Source organism: Chrysochloris asiatica, unplaced genomic scaffold (genome assembly GCF_000296735.1).
Source record: "Chrysochloris asiatica unplaced genomic scaffold, ChrAsi1.0 scaffold00028, whole genome shotgun sequence".
NCBI classification, from domain to species: Eukaryota; Metazoa; Chordata; class Mammalia; order Afrosoricida; family Chrysochloridae; genus Chrysochloris; species Chrysochloris asiatica.
In genome coordinates, this window is record NW_006408546.1 from 5,209,211 (window position 1) to 5,228,603 (window position 19,393).

Below are 19,393 nucleotides of genomic sequence, written 5' to 3' on the forward strand. Positions count from 1 at the left end.
TACAACTGTTGTTAAGTGCCGTCAAGTCGGTTCCGACTATAGGGTTTCCAAGGAGCAGCTAGTAGGTTTGAACTGCCAATTTTGTGGTTCACAGGCCAGTGCTGACCCTATAGAGCCACACATCACACTGTACTATGGAATATATATATATATGTTAAGTGCCTCTGAGTCAGGTCTGATCATCAGGACACTGTCTTGGGTTTATGAGGAGCAGCTGGTGGATTTGAACACCAACCTTATGGTTCAAACCAACCAAGTGTGGCGCTGCACGATAAGGACTTGACCAAAAGGCCAGTTTGAACCGAACCCGGTTCAAGTTCCTTGGAAACAAGGACTCTCTGTCTCCTCTCTCTCTTTATATATATGTTTATGTGTATATGAACACAGTGGCACTGTAGTTTAAGTACTAACATGCCTGCACTTAACAACAACTCACCAAAGTAGGATGTCAAACACTGTGTTTGTGGATTATGTTATGCCCACTGACTATGGACTGTGAACTGCAAGGTTGGAGGCTCAAGCCCACTAGCTACTCTGTGAGAGAAAGATGAGGCATTCTGCTCTTGAAAAGATTTACAGCCTGGAAACCCTATACAGGGTCATTGTGAGTAGGAACTGAGTCTATGACACATAACAGCAACATATCTATATCTATATGACATTGAGTTGGTTCTGATTCATAGCGACCCTGTATATAGTTTCCGAGGAGTGGCTGGTGGGTTTTAACTGCTGACCTTGTGGTTAGCAGTCCAGTGCTTATCCTACAGTGTCACATCAGTTGTCTGTCAGTTTTTCATACTTGGGTAGCTTGCATAATACTGTGATGCTGGAAGCTATGCCACTATCAGCAAGAGGTCACACATGGTGGAAATTTTTAGTGGAGCTTCCAGATTAAGATAGATTAGGGAGGAGAGGCATACTACTTCTGAATGTTTATTCACTGAAAACTTTATGTATAGCAGTGGAACATTGTCAGATATAGTTCTGGAAGATGAAAACATTATGAATAGAACCAGAATATTGTCCAATATAGTGCCAGAGATGAGCCCCTCAGGTTGTATACACACAAAGAAAAACAAAACACAACAACCCACTGGGACTAACATACCTGCACTTAACAACAACTCACCAAAGAAGGATGTCAAACACTATATTTGTGGATTATGTTATGCCAATTGACTATGGTGTCCTCCAAGACTGTGGTCCTAAGCCCTCAGTTTGGGCTCCATGTTGAACATCATTGTCCTACAGCAAACCCTCCTCTCCCTTCTCTTTCCTGGCTTCCCACCTGCCTAAACTGCATGGGAACTTTCCCTTGTTTACCACATTCTGAGACACACACAACTGCTACCCATGAACTTTCCTCCATGAAAGAAAATTTATATTTTAGTCAAGTAACTTGATTAAATTCTTCTGTTACTTTTTTTTTTTAACTTGTTATTGTGAATTGGGTTAAAGTTTACAGAATAGATCAGTTTTCTATTCAACAATTCATAATAAAAATTTTGTTTTATCTCATTGATCACAATCCCCTCAATTCTTCATGTTCAGTCTTTTCTTTCTTAACCCTTCTGACCTTTGCCCTTGGTTAAATGCTGCCTTTTGATCCTAAATGTTGATTATTTAAAGGAATGTGTCTGATTTCTCCCCTATAGACTTAATTGTTTGAAAATTGAGCCAGGGGTGTGAGTTCATTTGTAGACCTGAAAGGTGATTAAGGCCCATATTCTCAGGGTGACTAAGGCATTCTATCACTCTATACTACCAGTTCTTGTTGTTAAGTGCTGTCAAGTGGGTTCTGACTCATAGTGACTCCAAGAAGATGCTGGTGGATTTAAGCTCCTAACCTTTCGGTTAGTCATCCAGGGATTATTCTATAGTGCTGACCAAGTCTGCTCTATTTTCATGATTTTGATTTTTGTTCTACATTTTTCTCCCACTCTATCCAGGACCTTCTAACAAGATCCCTTTCAATGAAGTTGGTAGTGATAAGCAAACACCATCTAGTTCTTCTGGTCTCAGGATTGTGGAGACAAATGTTGTCACTGATTTGTGTGTGTGGTCTTTGTTAAGTCATTTCACACCTCTGAACCTCAGTTTTATCATCTGTAAAAGAAGGAAATTGGCTCATATCTGTGGCTTTCTACATGAAGTGCCTGAATACTGCGTGGGTCACCAATGTTATTTCAAGGGGACTAGGAATCCAGATCTTTTCTAATCATAGTTTGAGTAACATATTCATAGCACATTTTTTAAGTTGTATATATAAATAAGTTGTGTTCATGATACTGATTTAAAAATTAGAGTTTTATTTCATAGTTCCTTTTAGTTATGCTTTATTTTCTAAACAGATGGTATACGTTCAACTGGTAATGCATTGTTGTTAGGTACCATCAAGTCGGTACCAACTCATAGCAACCCTATGCACAACAGAACGAAACACTGCCCAATCCTGGGCCAACCTCACAATTGTTGCCATGCTTGACCCCATCGATGCTGCCACTTAGTCAACCCATCTCACTGGGGGTCTTCCTCTTTTTCTCTGACCCTCCACCTTACCAAACATGATATCCTTCTCCAGCGACTGGCATAGGTAGCTACAAAGTCATTTAATGCTAAGATCTAGAAAGGCCCTCCTTGAGATCTTTGGAATTGTTTTCAGCTGTGACAAGAAATGATTGTTCTGTCTTATTCTAGCTGTATCACAAAAAATTGTGCCAGATTGCATTTTCCAAGGATGGCCACTATAGTGTCCACTGTTCATATTTTTTCTAAAATACTATTTTGCCACTCTCCCATTAAGGGGGTGGAGTCTAACTCCCTCTCTGAATCTGGGCTGCCTTCATGACTCATTTGTGACTAACAGAATGCATAACCTTCAAGGCTTGACTAGGCAGGCTATGCAGCTTCCACCTGGTTCTCCTGGGAGGCACCCTCTGGAAGAAGTCAGATACTGTGTATGAGGTGTGACTACCCCATGCCCAACAGGTGGAATTCTCAGACTAGATGAGGTTTCAGCTGAGTAACACTGTGTGATCTCTGTCAACATTATGAGGAACAGAAGAATTGCCCAGCTGAATGCCTGACTCTCAAAACCATGAGCTAGAATTAGTGTTTGTTACAAGTCATTAGGTCTGTGGGTGGTTTTTGATGCAGCAATAGATAACTGAAGCAACAGTATTATGTCTTTAGTTAAGTCATCAGACCATACGGTGGCTTGGTTTCCAGAAGAGATTATATAAGTTGGTCATCATGGTTTCATCTAAGTTTAAGGCTCCTTGATTCTAGAGCTTCACCCTCTTTCCACCTAAGATCAGTCACCTTTCAGTCACAATTGAAGCTGTTTGTTCTAACCACGGCCTATTTTTCTCTAAGGAGTCTGGACAAGACACTGCCACATATCAAGTATCTGGATCTGGATCTCTAGGATATGAGGCTCAGCAATGGCCAGGGCCCTGGAAAATCAGTACAGCCAAGAACTGGAAAGGCTGTACCATCCAGAACCATAGCAAATGCTAGAGGTGTTCTTTGGGTTCTGTAAACAAAGGGTATTTGACTGAAGGAAAACTATGCACTTACTTCATTGCCAAAGAGTCTGCTAACCAAACCCCAACCTCACTTGCACGCTAACATAAGTCAGCTAGAGAGCAAATCAGAGGTACTTATTAGACTAAGTGGAGAGAAGTCATTAAAAGCCATTAAGTAACTTAAAATTGCTACATGCTGACCCAATAGCTTCTAATGATGCCAGGGAAGATGGTACAAAGCAGTTTTTTTAATTACTCTGAAACTTTAGGAGATGATGGGGAAGAAGGAGCATCAATGGTTATGGGGAGGTGAGGGTTAAAAGCTCACACTTAATAATGTCAATGCACTGTAATTCTGAGCACAAAACTCAGGCTAATGTTGAGAGGTAGAACTTAGCGACTGTGTCACACAATCTCCTTAGGACACTAAAAATCACCCAAATATAATTCGTTTATAAAGATAAAGTCTTTCCTGATGACCCTAGGGAGAATAAATTACTCTTTCCAGAACATTCTGTTTATACATCTGTTACTGGATTTATTGCCTATCATGGCAGTAGTATTATTATATTGTTTGTTGTTGAAATTTATGGATGCGTCATGGAAGTGATTTAAAGCATGTCTTTTTTTTTCTAGCACCTTGTGCATAACAAGCACCCAGTGAAGATTTAATAAAATGTATGATGAATGAGTGAATAAATGAACAAATAAAAGAGTGAACCAATGAATGCATAATTTTTTTTTTTTTTTTTTTTGTAGGTTAGAAGTGATGGAGATACACTCAGAATATAAGCCACTACTTAAGACTTTAGGGAGTTGCTTGAGAAATCTCTTTACCTTTTCAGCTTAAGGCCTATAAGTCATTGAAAAAGTGGTGTAACATCCCCCAATTCCCCATGCTCTAGTTTCACTCAAGGGAAATTGGGTCCTATGTGAAAACATTAATTTGTTGTAATGTCTTGTTTTATTTTTTTAAGGGTAAGGTTAGTGGAAAAATACAGATATCATAGAGTGAGATTGGAGAGGGCTGTTTTCTTCTAAAACAGTCTTGTAGAACTTTTTCTGTACAGACAAGACTAATATGGCCTGTGATTGAGCATTAGTTACAAGGTATAATAGAAGGAGTACAGACCTGGGATTGAGTCCTCACATTTCCTAGTTACTAGCAGAGTTGCTATGAGTCAGAACCGACTTCCCGGCACATAACCACCACCACCCACAACAGAGTAGAGTGGTCTGGAGAAAGTGCCTTGGAGGTATCCAACTACAGGAGTATAACTGACTAAGGGTCCCTGCTGCTGTGCTTTGCAATCACCCACTTAGTTTGTACCCAGGCGGGTTTCTCCTGGTCTGCTCCTAGTCAGTGGCTGAATGCATAGGCGGTATGAAGGCAGCCCCCTTCCTGGCAGACATGGAACTCCTTAGGGAGCTACCTTTAGCTGTCGGGTTCCTTCCTCAGACTGTGTGACACTTCAGAACATTTTCATTCATTCTTCATTTCCTCTCTTCTTCACTCACGGTCAGACTTACATGGTGGTCTGTCAGCTCCCCCAGACTTTCCTACTTGGTTCCCTCCCCAGACATGTGTCCTAATAAAACCTGTGAAACTTAATCCTATTTTGATATCTGCTTCTTAGAGTATCTGGATACTGCATGGAGTGAACTTACACAAGTTACTTCATCCTTGAATCTGTTTGTTCATCTGTGAACAGATGATAATACTGGCTTCATGGGGTTATTAGAATAACTCAATGTGATAATGCATGAAATGCTCTACATTCTGTAGCTGAGAAATATAAGTGTCTAATAAATGTCACTTTTCTCCCCTTTCTCATCTTCTCTTTTCCCTTGGAATCTCCATAGCAATGGAGATACCTGCATGAGTATACATAGCCTGTGGTATTGGGGAACAAATGAAGTCTCGGTCTAATAAAATTGTCCTGGTTTTTAATTAGAGTCCCTCCATTAACTGCTTCTCAATTTGAGGGAAGCCTTACTTTGCCGACCTCTTGGAAATCTTTGATCTGTTTAATAATGTGGGTTGAAAGGGAAAAATATCTACAGGGGGAAATCTGATTAAACTGTGTGTGCTTCTTTTATTACTTCCTTCAATAAGGTTAATGCCAAACACTTTTACCTTGTCATCCAATTTCCGTGCGTTGAATGCAAGTTCAACATAGTCATCATTGCCAGATAATTCTTCAGCAATCACCTAAATGAAAAAGCATGCATCAGTTGCAGTAGAGGGTAGACCACTCAGCTCAGCCACCTAGGAGCAAATTTAGTTCTTGTTTGGTCCCAAATCAACAGAACAAAGGTTGGACAAATAATTTTTCCATAATTCTGGGCCTTGCCTGGTGAACATGGCCCAGCATTTCCAGGGGTAGAAGGAAACTCTTTGGAAATAGAAAGCAGATACCTAGATCTTATTTGTGTTGTGCATGAGAAGAAGAGAGGTGGGATGTAAGCAGGAGGAAGAGGTATTTGGAGTAGGAGTTAGAAAGAACTTCTTTCTTTAAATGTCACATGGAAGTGGATGAAACTTCCATGAATAACTACATATATATTTTTTTTTCCATTTGGGAAGTTAAAAGGAGGAGGGATGGTAATATTTATTCACTATTTTGAGTCTACCTAGATCTTATTTGTGTTGTGCATGAGAAGAAGAGAGATGGGATGTAAGCAGGAGGAAGAGGTATTTGGAGTAGGAGTTAGAAAGAGCTTCTTTCTTTAAACGTCACATAGAAGTTGATGAAACGTCCATGAATAACTACATATATGTATTTTTTCCCATTTGGGAAGTTAAAAAGGAGGAAGAGCGGTAATATTTATTCACTATTTTGAGTCAAACCACCAAGGGATGGGGGACTAAATTGGCCTTTATGTCTTTTCTTGACCAATGATTGTACAGTTGTCATGGAAATGTTCTAATCCTTTTATTGTTTTAAAGGCTCTCTATCCCTGGGATTTCAGAGCTGAAGAGGACAGGAAGAGTCAAAGGAGGAGACAAAAGTAAGGGTCTGAGGCCTTAACATTCAGGACAGAGCTTTCCTGACTAGAATTTCATGAACATGAAGAAATGAGTGTTCAAGATCCTCTATCATAATGCATTACTTTCCCATATTTAGCAATCAGTGATGCTCAAACTCTAGGACCCGAAATTAGTGGCAAGACTGGTGATAAAACAAACAAACAACAACAACAATCTGTGGGTCAGCTAGTAGGTTAAGTCCTTTATAAATGATACTGCAATGTCACCCACCAGATGTTCAGGGAGCACAGCCAAGGCATCCATGTCAAATTGGATATGTTGAGACCCTGAAGTTTAATTCTATTCCATTCCAGTTCTTTCTGCGTTCAACTGTACCATTATGATTTGGGACAATCTGTTCTGAGTACTCACTGGTAGCGTCTGAGATATTTAAGTTATTTTACATTAAATTTATTAATATCTGAGAAACTAAAGTTATTAAAGCTAAAAATATTCTCTAAAGAGGGAACCCCTCCACTCTAAATTTGATCAACGGAAAAGTAGAGAACATGAGTCTAGGTAGGTAGTAAAAGCTGGAGGAATGTGTGATAAACCAGGAACCATCATATTTATTTTTTCATTTGGGCCTCTTTTGTCCCTTATGATCTAATATATCTTAAATGCCACTTGATTGGTGCTCCTTAACTATTTAGCAGTAATGGATACCACCTTTGGATAGCTGATGAGAGCTCTGATCTCCATCCTCAGAGATCCAGAATTCTGCACGCATTTTCAAGTGTTTTCTAGAACTCACTGAAATCAATGTCTTGATCCAAGGACATAAGATTAAGGGGAGATTTTTAAATGCTTTAAATTAAGAAAAAGAATAAAAAATATCAAGAATGTGTGGAGGAAGAAAATCTCCAACATTGTTACAAGAAAGGTTCCTAGGTGAGAATTTTTTTCTCCTGTGGAAGAACCATGGCACATTGGATACCTGAATCCAACATTCCAATACTCTACTAGGGTGTGGGCTTTCGGAGGGAGGCCTTCAGTACATGGTTTTGCAGAGTGCCAACGGAGTCTTCAAACACTCATTTGATTGTTGCAGTTAAAAATATATTTCCACATGGCAGTGTCTTTTAAAATGTTTAAGCAATAAACTCAGGTTAAGTTCTTGTGAGGTCACTGGGAATGCTTTTAAATTTTTTCTGAAATTGGCTTTTAAAAAGTGAATCAGTCATTCTCAAGGTAAAACAGAATGTTCAAAGGAACTCAGGATATTTTCCTACTGACAATTTACCTCCCTTGTAATTCAGATTGTCCTGGTACTTTTTTCTAGTTTGTTTCCCCCCGCCCCGACTTCACACAGCTAAATGGTTGGGCCATTTCTCAAGACCGCTGCTAATACGAGATGTCAAAATTTCAAATACTGTGAGTTCTACTTGAAAATGTAAGATCTTATTTAGAAATGTTCCTTGTGTGTCCCACTAAAATACTCTGCAATGATACTAAATATATGAATATAATCTACACTGTCCAAGATAGGAGCCGTACTTGACTATTGAGCACTTGCTATGTGGTTAGCATGGGAAAGAAAACAGAATATTTGATTTTATTTAAGTTGAAATAATTTTACTGAAGTCTAAATAGCCAAAAGCTCTAAACTATTATTATCTGCTAGGAAATTTAAATACTGGATCTCTGGTTTTTGGGCAACAAACTGAACCTTAGACTAAATCTATCTTTAGCTTATTTCTTGGAGCAAATTTTTAATTCTCTACAGAAACAAATGACAGGGATAGATATCTTTGATGATTGCTAACCCTAGACAATTTAAGATTCTTACTGTGCTGGATAACTCTTTCTTTTCCCCCAACTAAAACTTATATTATACTTGAAGACATGCTAAGTAGAAGTGAATGACCTTACTTTCAAATCCTTTTTCTTTGCCACTTTTTCTAGGGATGGATGGGTCAAAATTCCAATTCAGGAAGGAAAAAGAAATGGGGGAAAAGGGTGGCCTAGGTAGTTCAGCAAATGTGGAATCAATTTCCAAAAGCCATAGATCTGTTTCTTAAACATTTGCGTTGACCAGCTAGCTCCACCAAGCTTCTGCACCTTGGCCAGATGTGTGCTTTGGGAGGCTTACCGTGATGGAGGACTTTCCTGCTGTGTTCCCATGCTTCAGCAAGGATTTGGACAGCTTTCTCTGGGAAACAATCTGTACAAAAGGCAACAAAAAGTGGAGAGATTTGTCATATTTTTTTGTTTCGCTTTTTTTTTTTGTCCTCTACCAAATTTTCATTTACAGCACTACTAGAAATTATGACAATACTTTTCTCCATTTATATTCCAAGGTGAGCCTCTCCAAAATACTAGTAATTCTCTTCTTCCTTTGTTTCTTGCATCTTAAAAGAGAATGAGTGAGGATTTGTACAAGATAATTTAGCTAATTAGAAGGTGGCTTAATTGGTGCTGAGGCATTTATATCAAAATTGGCTGGAAAAAGTTAAACATGTATATTAAAATACAGTAGATGAAGCTTCAGAATGATCTCAAATTAGCATCTTGTACTAAGCTTCTGTACAAGACTGTAGAATGGATGCAGGAAGGGAATGGAACCCAAGGTCTAAATATACGCCTTCTATATCTATAACCTCAAGAGCTCTATTTTTAATATATTCATTAGTAAACTATTAAGTTAGTCATCGGGAAGCTGATGCTCAGACAAGCTAAGTAGGAGTGATTGGGGTCCTCACCATAATTCACTGTCAATGCACAATGTGGAATGAAAATTAAAATCATTATCATCTTGGGAGCTATTCTTAGCAAAGCCTACCCCACCATCACTCCTCCTCTTGCTTCCTTTTCTGAGTGAGACGTTTGGCAAGGCATTGAGACCCAGAAGCATATGCAACCCAGGATAACCAAAGAATAAAAGGCTTGTAAGTGAAAGCCTAGGGAGAACAAAATCTCTGCTGAGACAGGCAGCTTCTATCTAAGATGACTTCCAATGGTCCTTGCCTCCTGGCCCATGCTCTTGTATATTCCTATCTTCTTGAGTGTGGGATGGACCCATGACTTGCTTCAGTGACGGAATGCTACTGTTGACATTAAGGCACAAAAAGACCGTGGCTTCCATCTTATTGCCATCTCTTTCAGAACCCTCACTATGGCAGGAGAAAACTGCCATACTGTGAGTAGCCCTCACAGTAGAGATTCATGTGGAAAGACAAGAAGGTCTCTAGCCAGCAACCAGTGAAGGTGTGAGGGCTGCAAACAGCCACATAAGTGAGCTTGAAAGCAGATCCTTCCTTCAGTGAGACTTGAAATAATAGCACCTTGATTCCAACCTTGTAAGAAACCCTGATCCACAGAACCCAGCTATGCTGTGCCACGATTTCTGACCTGCAGAAACACTAAATGCTTGCCAACTTTAAGTTGCTAGCTTTTGATGTAATTTGTTAATGTAGCAATAGATAACTGATATATACATTATTCATGGAAAATAGGAAAGGAGATCACCATGAAAGGCAGAACATAAATGCATTACCTGAAATCATTATATACTATTATATCTGGGCTAGAGCAACGAAAATACCATGTATGGCACTGCCAAATGTAAAAATATGGAGCCCTTTCCAAGTCCAACTAGATTTAATAATCCTGATGGTCAATCTGTCATAATCTGAACTGGAAAGAATATTTCTGTAGAAAAGGGTGGGGAAAGAAATTGAGGTATGGTTTGAAGATGGTTTATTGATGTCTTGTTGCTGCTGTTTGCCATCGTGTCTATTCTAACTCACAGAGACCCCTTAGGATATGGAGTAGCACTATCCCACAGGGTTTTCTAGGCTGCACCATATACAGGAGCAGATCTCCAGATCTTGGGTGTGATCACACTGCCAACCTTTCGTTTAGCAGCTGAGTACTGGAGGCTTGATTCTCACAGAAGCAAGATGATTTTGAATAGAGAGAAAATGTTCACTGTATGGTAGAAGGTTGCATGTGTCCTTGGTCCCATAAAGCTCCTTGCATGGTCAGGTAAGTGTCAGTGGAGGCATCGAGTGGACACAATTATTTTTGAGACTTGAAAGGATGCTATGCCAATATGACGCTTTTCTGTATTTGTTGATTTAGTTCTTCCTGTAGCTGGATATTAGAAGTTGCCCCCCAACAAATTCCAATTTCTAGTAAAAAAAAATGTTCATTGAAAAGTAGTTCTGAAGACAGAGAATTTCTTAAAACTTAATCTCCAGTACAGTAGTCTGGTCTTCCCTTGATGCTCCTTAATCACCCATTAGAAAGCCTCACATTGCATTTTATGAATGAGGATAATAATCCTTCAGGTAAAATGTACCTGGTCTAAGGTAATAGTCCTGTTTGGCTCCACTTTCTGAATAGATTTGATCTTAAGCTTGAGTTATATGTGAGAAAAATGAAAGATCATTTTCTTTCTATATTTCATTTAGAAGTGTCTTGGTCATCCTTACTTGGAAACACCATCTTTCTTTCACAGAATCCTCGAAGCTCAAAATGTGGGAGAAAATTTAACAATATCTGGTGTGGCGCTGGAATAAGCACTGGACTGCTAACCATAAGATTGGCAGTTTAAACCCACCAGTCACTCCTTGGAAACCTTATAAAGGGTCACTATGAGTTGGAACCAACTCAGTGTTACTTGACAACAACAAAGTCTAATTATAAGCACTCTTTTTTCCCTGTTAGCTACTGGTGGTGATGGTGGTGGTGGGTGGTAATGATGATGACAGATAGCAGTGGAAAAATCTCACTTAAGAAATAACTATTATGTGACAGGTAGTGTCTTCACTCCACAAATATTGATTAAGCCCTCACTGATAGCCAGACTTGGTGGAAGACACTAAGGATAGAATAGTAAACAACATCGGATGTAATCTCTGACCTCAAATGCTTGCATGCTAATGGGGAAGATAGGAATTCAACAAATCGTCGTATACACAAATACAACCTGTTACAAATGCGAGATTCACTAGACAAAGCTAGGCAATCAGTGGATGGACAGCAGGCCAGATGAGAGGAGATGAATTAAGAGGTTCTTCAGTAGTTCAGGCAACCGATGAGGATGGCAGGGATGTAAGAGAGAAAAGGACTTTGAATGGGTTGAATATGAAGAAAGAGAAGTTGCCATAAATACATTATGAAACAAGAAGTTACCGCTGAGGAACAGGGAATTTTAGCTTCATTTTGCCCTGATGTGGTGCTGTAGGATAAGCACTGGACTTCTAACCACAAAGTTGGTGGTTCAAATCCACCAGCTGCTCCTTAGAAACCCTAAACAGAGTTGCTATAAGTTAGAACTTACTTGACAGCACTTAATAACAACAACATCCATAAAATACGGAACTCTGGTAGTGTAGTGGGTTACAAGTTGGGCTGCTAACTATAAGTTAGTAGTGTGAATTTACCAGCCACTCTGTGGGAGAAATATGAGGCACTCTGTAAGATTTACAGCTTTGGAAATCTACACAAGGTCAGTATGAGTCAGAACCACCACCACCATCCATAAAATAGCATGAGTAAAAATTCAAACTGTGAATTAGTATTTCTTCCAACCACTAATTCTGAAACCAATCTCCTGACCTTTTTCCATCCTATACATTATGAAGATTCCAGTGGTCCTATACACAAAATCATTGTTCTTCCCCCTGTCCATTCACACACTGTCACATGTTCTAGAAAAGCTACTATTTTTATTTCCCAGAATAATATAGACATTATCTTAAACTTAAGATGAATCAAAACACAGCAGGAAAAACAGAAGTCAAACAGCTAAAGGACATCAGGAAGACTTCATAATTTTTCTCCAGGGGTGACTTACAATACTCATGAATAAAAAACAAAATGAGGGTCCCTGATAGCAGGAGCCAGGCCACCATCTAACTAAAGAACAGGCAATATACATCATTGTTTCCTTAATAAAGAGGATCTCAGAAAATACTTCTGCCCATTGTTAAATGGGCAAAGTGAGCTAAGCATTGGGCTGCTAACCACAAAGTCGTCGGTTCAAACTCACTAGCAGTTCCATGAAAGCAAGATGAAGCTGTCTGCTTCTTTTTAGATTCACAGTTTTGAAAAACCTCAGGAGCAGTTCTAGTCTGTCCCTATAGTGTCACCATGAGTTGGAATTGACTCGATAGCAGTGGTTGAGATTGTCATTCTATTTCATCCATATTTGTTACATACCCCAATGGCTCCATGTGACCCAAATAACCCTTCCATGCATTGTATGTGGCGTTGTAGAATCAGCACTGTACTGGTAACCACCATAAGGTCGGCAGTTCAAAACCCACTAGCCTCTCCTTGGAAACCCCACACAGGTCACGATGAGTCAGAACTGACTCAATGGCACTTCATTACCACCACCACCACCACCACATTAAGCTGCTCATTGGGTTGGTGTATACTCAGGTTAAGGTCTTTGCAGGTGGCCAAGATCTACGTTATCTTTCTTTAAGAAAGACCAAAGAAGTCTTAATCACAGTTCTCTCTTGTCACTCTTAAGTTATCTAAAATACCAACATCTCCATTTACAGGGTGTGAAAAGAATGCTATTACATACCAACTTCTGCCTTTGGGAATTCCCCAGGAAATATTTGTCAAGAAATTGGCATTTGGGTATATAAGCAGGCCTCCATCTCAGCTTCAAAGAACGAGTAATAATTAGGGAATCAAATCTTTTACTGTACTAATGATGATCAACAAGCAATGAGTGCCTACCAACACTGCCATTCTCAAGAATGATGGACTAAAATAGTATTTTAGTTTTTTCATAGTAGTGACCTACAATGAAAAGCCCATTGCAAAACGTTCTTGCAGCATGAGCAACTGCAACAGGATCAAACTGCTTTAGGTCTTGGCAGAGGATGAGGAATGTTAGAGTGACAAGGGTTCACACCATTCCCAGCTGACAAATAGTAAGCCCTGTCTGCCATCAGGCTGAAGGGGATGCATTTGTCAGAAGTCCTTTGTCTCATTCGATTCTCTTCACCCTATAGTGGGTCCACAGCTGCAAATCTTAGCAATCAACAAAAGAGAGTAGGGGTGGTGGTGGTGGGGCGGCCCAAGGCTTTATCTAGCAGTGCCACACCGGGACTTCTAATGATTAAAGCCTTGGAAACCTTTGGAATACTTCTGCTCTGTCCCAGAATCAACTTGACAGGAAATGGTTTGGTTTGGTTGAAGAAATCCTCAGGACTAGAAGACTTTGGTGCATAAAAATCCCTGGTCCTTTGCCCCTGGGTTGTGGGTCATGACTCTGAGGTATTTGCTATGCACTGGTACCCAAATTTCCTCAGTAGGATTAAGCTCCAGTTGCTCCCCATGGTGATTTGTAAAATAACACACTCTGTTTATTGGCTTTCTGTTTACTCGTTCACTTCTCCATCCCCCTCCTGGGCTCACCCTTACTTTCCCCAAACCTTCTTATCCTCCAATCCTTGTCAGCTTTTTGGAGAACATGAACCAAGGTATTTACTCTGTGTCAGTTAATACATGAAGTACTTTACATGTGTTATCTCTTTTACTGTTGTTATTAAGTACTGTCAAGTCATTTATGACTCATAATGACTCTATATAGGATTTCTGAGGAGCAGCTGGTGAGCTTAAATTGCCTACCTTATGGTTCAAACAGACCTTGAGGTCCAGTCCTATATCCCATAGTGCCACATAGGACTCCAGCTCTTTTATAGTCATTTAATGATCAATTCCCAAGCAATCGGTACAAGGTGTAGAGAAATTAAGGAGTGGGTCTAAGGTCACAAAGCAGCAGCAATGCTTAATTCTTTCAGTTAACAGATATTTGTTAGGTACTGTCAAGATGGTTCTAACTCCTAGCTACACTACATACATCAGAACAAAGCACTGCCCCATCCTACACCGTCCTCACAATCATTGCCATGTTTGAACCCATTGCTGCAGCCACTGCGCCAATCCATCTCATTGAAGGTCTTCCTCTTTCCACTACTATACAAACATGATGTTTTTTTCCAGGGACTGATCCCTCCTAACTTGTCCAAAGTATGTAAGATGAAATCTTGCCATCCTCACTACTGGGGAGCATTTTAGCTGCACTGCTTCCAACACACATTTGTTCATTCTTCTGGCAGTCCAAGGTAACTTCCATATTCTTCATCAACACCATCATTCAAAGGCATCAGTTCTTCGGTCTTCCTATTCATTGTCCAGATTTCACATATATATGAAACGATTGAAAATACCATGGGTTGGGTCACGTGTGTATTAGTCTTTAAAGTGACATGTTTGTTTTTAAACACTTCATAAAGACCTTTTACAGCAGATTTGCCCAATGCAATCTGCTTGATTTTTTGTGGATTTAAGTAAAATGAAATTCTTGACGAGTTCAACTTTTTTTTTTCATTTATCATGATGCTGCTTATCGGTCCAATTGTAAGAATTTTTGTTATGTTGAGCCATACCAAAGGCTTTGATCTTCACCAGTAAGTGCTTCAAGTCCTCTTCACTTTCAGCAAGCAAGAATGAGTCATCTGCTTATCGTAGGTTGTTCATCTTCCTTCAATTCTGATGCAGCATTCTTCTTCATACAGTCCACTTTCTCAGATTATCTGCTCAGCATAAAGAATGAACAAGTATGGTGAAAAGATACAACCCTGATGCACACCTTTCTTGATTTTAAGACATATAGTATCCCCTTGGTCTGTTCAAATGATTGCCTCATTGTTTATGGAGAGGTTCCTTACGAGTACAGTTAAGTGTTCTGGATTTCTCATTCTTCCCTGTGTTACTCATACTTTGTTATAATCTACACAGTCAAATGCCTTTGCATAGTCAATACAATACAGGTAAAATATTTCTGGTAGTCTCTGTTTTAAGCTCCAAACCATCAGACACTAACAATGATATACCTCATTTGATGTCCTCTTCTGAATTTGCATTGGGTTGTACTGCTGTAACTGATTTTGAAATCTTTTCAGCAAAACATTACTTGTGTATAATATCAATGATATTGCTCTGTAATTTCCACATTTTGTTGGATTGCTTTTCTTTGGAATGGACATATATATGGATTTCTTTCATATTTAATTTACTATTGGCTAGGTAGTGATCTTTCAAATTTCTTGAAATAGATGAGTGAGCGCTTCTAGCATTGCACCCATTTATTGGCACATTTCAATTGGGATTCCATCAATTCCTGGAGCCTTGTTTTTCACCAATGGCTTCAGTGCAGCTTGGACTTCTTCCTTCAGTACTATCTGTTCTTGAAATGGTTGAACCTTGACCAAATTCTTTTTGGTATAGTAACTCTCCGTATGCTTTCTATCTTCTTCTTCTTTTTAAGAAATAATTTATTGAAAAGCCTTAAAGTCATCTAGGGAAATGGTGGTGGTGGTGTTCTGTAGAGGTGGTTCTGACTGGACTGGTTTCCAAGGCTATAAATCTTCACAGGAGCAGAAAGCTTCATCTTTCTCCTGTGGAACCATTGGTAGTTTCCAACTGCAGACCTTGAGATTAGCAGTCTGACTCATAACCACTACGCTACCAGAGCTCCTTAGGGAAAAAGGTAGAAACTGACAATGAAAGGAATCAGCCCTCACGGAGCTATCTGGGCCTTCAGTGTGGTGGAGTCTGTGTCTCAGCATAGGCCCCTGTACCTTGCTCGAGACTTGAACACTGTGATCCTGGTAGCTTCATGCTGCTAACTGTGATAGCTCCAGGTTGGTGGACTGAGGCTCTGCAGGTAGGCCAGCATACAGGTCCTCATTTTCTAACTATAGGTCTTCACACATTTCATTATGATACTTTGTCTTCTCAGCTGCCCTTTGAAAATTTCTGTTCAGATCTTTTACTTCATCATTTCCTCCATTCACTTTAGCTAGTCTACACTGAAAAGTAAATTTCAGAGTCTCTTCTGACAAACATTGTGGTCTTTTCTTATCTTCTGTCTTTTTAATGACCTTCTGCTTTCTTCATATATTACGTCCTTAGTGTCATCTCTCAACTCCTGTGGTCATTAGCATTAACTGCATCAAATATACTCTTGAAGTGATCTTTAAATTCAGGTGGGATATGCACAAGATTGTACTTTGACTCTTGTGAGCTTGTTTTAATTTTCTTATACTTCAACTTGAAATTGTATTTGTTGTTGTTTTTAAGTGTCATTGAGTCGGTTCTAACTCATCGTGACTGTGTATAGGGTTTCTGAGGAGCAGCTGGTGAGTTTGAACCACCAACCTTGAAGCTCAAACTGACCTTGCGGTCCAGTGCATTATCTTACTATGCTTTACCAGGATTCAATGAAGTAGTTTGGTGGTGGTGGTGGTATGCCATGGAGTCAGTTCCTACTCATAGCGACACTGCGTAGAGTTTCCGAGGCTGTAAATCTTTACTGGAGAAGAAAGCTTCATCTTTCTCTCACAGAATGGCTGATAGTTTCGAACTGCTGAACTTGAGGTTAGCAGCCCCACTCGTAACCACTATGCTACCAGAGCTCCTTATGAAATAATATAGGAGCAATTAATGATCTGTGCTGCAACTGGCTACTGGTCTTGTTCTGACTGATGACGCTGAACTTCGGCATCATTTTTCCACTGACGTAGTGGATTTGATTCTTGTGAACTTCATACAGAGAGGTCCACATGTATAGTTGCATTTACGACATTAGTATCATTATTACTGATGTTAATAGTTGGTGTATAAATTTGAATAACAGTCCTATTAACTGGTCTTTCTTGTAAGGGTATAGATATTACCTTATCACTGACAGCGTTGTATTAAGGGCCACTTTTTTTCTGTCTTTGTAGTCTCTTTAGTGGACTGCCTGGGATGTGTTACATTCTGGCTTAATGCTTACTCAATAGCTATCTTACTTTTTTCCCCTCTTCATGGAGAGGTTTTGGTCTGAAAGCAAATTTATTTTTAATTATATTGCCCCCAAAAATGACTTTAGCAGTTTGAAATATTTTCTGTGGCAGGAGGAATGTGAAGGCACTTGTAGGCCCAAGAATGCTTTTCTTTTTGCTTCTCACAGTGAGACTCCCCGCTCTCACCTCCCTCAGGCTTCCTGTAGCATTTAGGAGCTTGTTACAAATGCAGACTCTCAGGCCCTACTGGGGACCCACTGAATAAGAATCTGCATATTAATGAGACCACCTGGTGCTTGGCACTCACACTGAAATTAAGACCACTGAGCTGAAAAGGGAATATTGCATGTAAATAATTCTATTACAATTTGATCAGCTTTAAAAAGATTTCTAAAAAAGGGGTTTTAAATGAATATGTTCTGCTGGTTTGGACTTTCATAAATCATAAATCAGAGGGCAGAAATTGCCGCATCTACTTTCTGTAACTCTGTTCAGTCCTCATCTCCCCAGTGTTGCTCCACAGAAGGACCACTCTAGGAAGCATGAATCAGAGTGACAAGAGTAATGGGTAATCCACTGGTTTGGGCTTCCTGTCTTAAGCTTTCTATTAAGCAGTGTTCTAATTACTTCAAGTATAATTACAGGCTTTTACCCTTTCTCTGACTTCATTAGCCAGGGATGGAGTGGAGAGAAAATCAGAGAGGGATTTAAGGACTGCCTGTGTATTAATTCTCCACCATTGCCGTATCTCTTGGATGAGGTCCCATCACCATTACTTGGCTCAGTTATTAGTCAGAGGCCACCCACTTGCTCCCTCCCACCCCTGGTGTGCCATGTGGAAATCAGGACAAAGAGGAAACAGTCGCATCTCTAAGCACAGGAGAATACATGGTAAGGGCCCTGTTTCAAGAGCGCATGGTTACTTTATAGTCACCATCTTCCACTGACTAACTTTTGTTCAGTGAGGCTGGCAACCAAACATTAGTGGTCTATATGACAGAGTCCTGGTATGGTGCTGTAGGATAAGCACTGGATTGCTAACCACAAACACTGGTTCAAATCCACCAGCTGCTTCTTGGTAACCCTTAGGGTCACTATGTGTTGGAATTGACTTGACGGCACTTAACAACAACAATATGACAGAGAGGATTTCTGGTGTGGTGCTGTAGGATAAACACTGAACTGATAACAGTAAGGTCAACGGTTCAAACCCACCAGTCACTCCTTGGAAACCCTATACAGAATCACTAGGAGGCAGAATTGACGTGATGGCACTTAACAAAGGGCAGAAGAAAGATGAAGATTTCTGCTCCCATCAAGATTTACAGCCTTGGAAACCCTATATAGGGTTGCCCGGAGTCAAAACTGACTTGGTGGCAGAGGGCTGGTAAAGGACAGAGGAATATTGGGGAGATCTGAGGTAGGTGCTGTTACCATTTAGCATCTACCTGCCATTGAGTCAGCCCTGACTCACTGTGCCATCCCCGTGATTGACTTTGAATCTGATTATTATGATCCAACATTCTTATCAATGGAGAAAAGAGAGAAGTTGTCAAAGACTTCATTTTTCTTGAATCAACCATCAATATTCATGGAAGCAGCAGTCAAGAAATCAAATGACATATTGCATTAGGCAAATCTGCTGCACAAAACCCTTTTAAAATGTTGAAGAGCAAAAATGTCAGTTTGAGAATAAGGCACACCTGACTCAAGCCATGGTATTTTCAGTAACCTTATATGCATGTGAAAGTTGGACAGTGAGTAAGGAAGATTGTTGACAAATTAATACATTTGAGTTATGGTGTTGGAGGAGAATATTGAAAGTACCATGGGCTGCCAAAAGAGCAAACAGATCTGTGTTGGAAGAAGTTCAGCAAGAGTGTTCCTTGGAAGCCAGGATGATCCGTTTTTGTCTCTTGTACTTCAGACATATTGTCAAGAAGGACTGGTCACTGGAGATGGATATCATGTTTGGTAGGGTGGAGGGTCACAGAAAAAGAGGAAGATCCCCA

General features: G+C 39.8%; 1 protein-coding gene across 3 annotated transcripts in view; it reads right to left on the reverse strand.

Moving 5' to 3' along the window:
• Positions 1–19,393, reverse strand: part of CPNE4 (copine IV) — an 853,737-nt gene that overhangs the window by 229,067 nt on the left and 605,277 nt on the right. For all 3 annotated transcript variants that reach the window (XM_006840023.1, XM_006840024.1, XM_006840025.1), the window contains exons 4-5: positions 8,651–8,722; positions 5,665–5,739 (exon numbers count right to left, since the gene is read on the reverse strand). In XM_006840023.1, the coding sequence (XP_006840086.1) occupies positions 5,665–5,739; positions 8,651–8,722 (147 nt within the window). The remainder of the gene's footprint in view (positions 1–5,664; positions 5,740–8,650; positions 8,723–19,393) is intronic.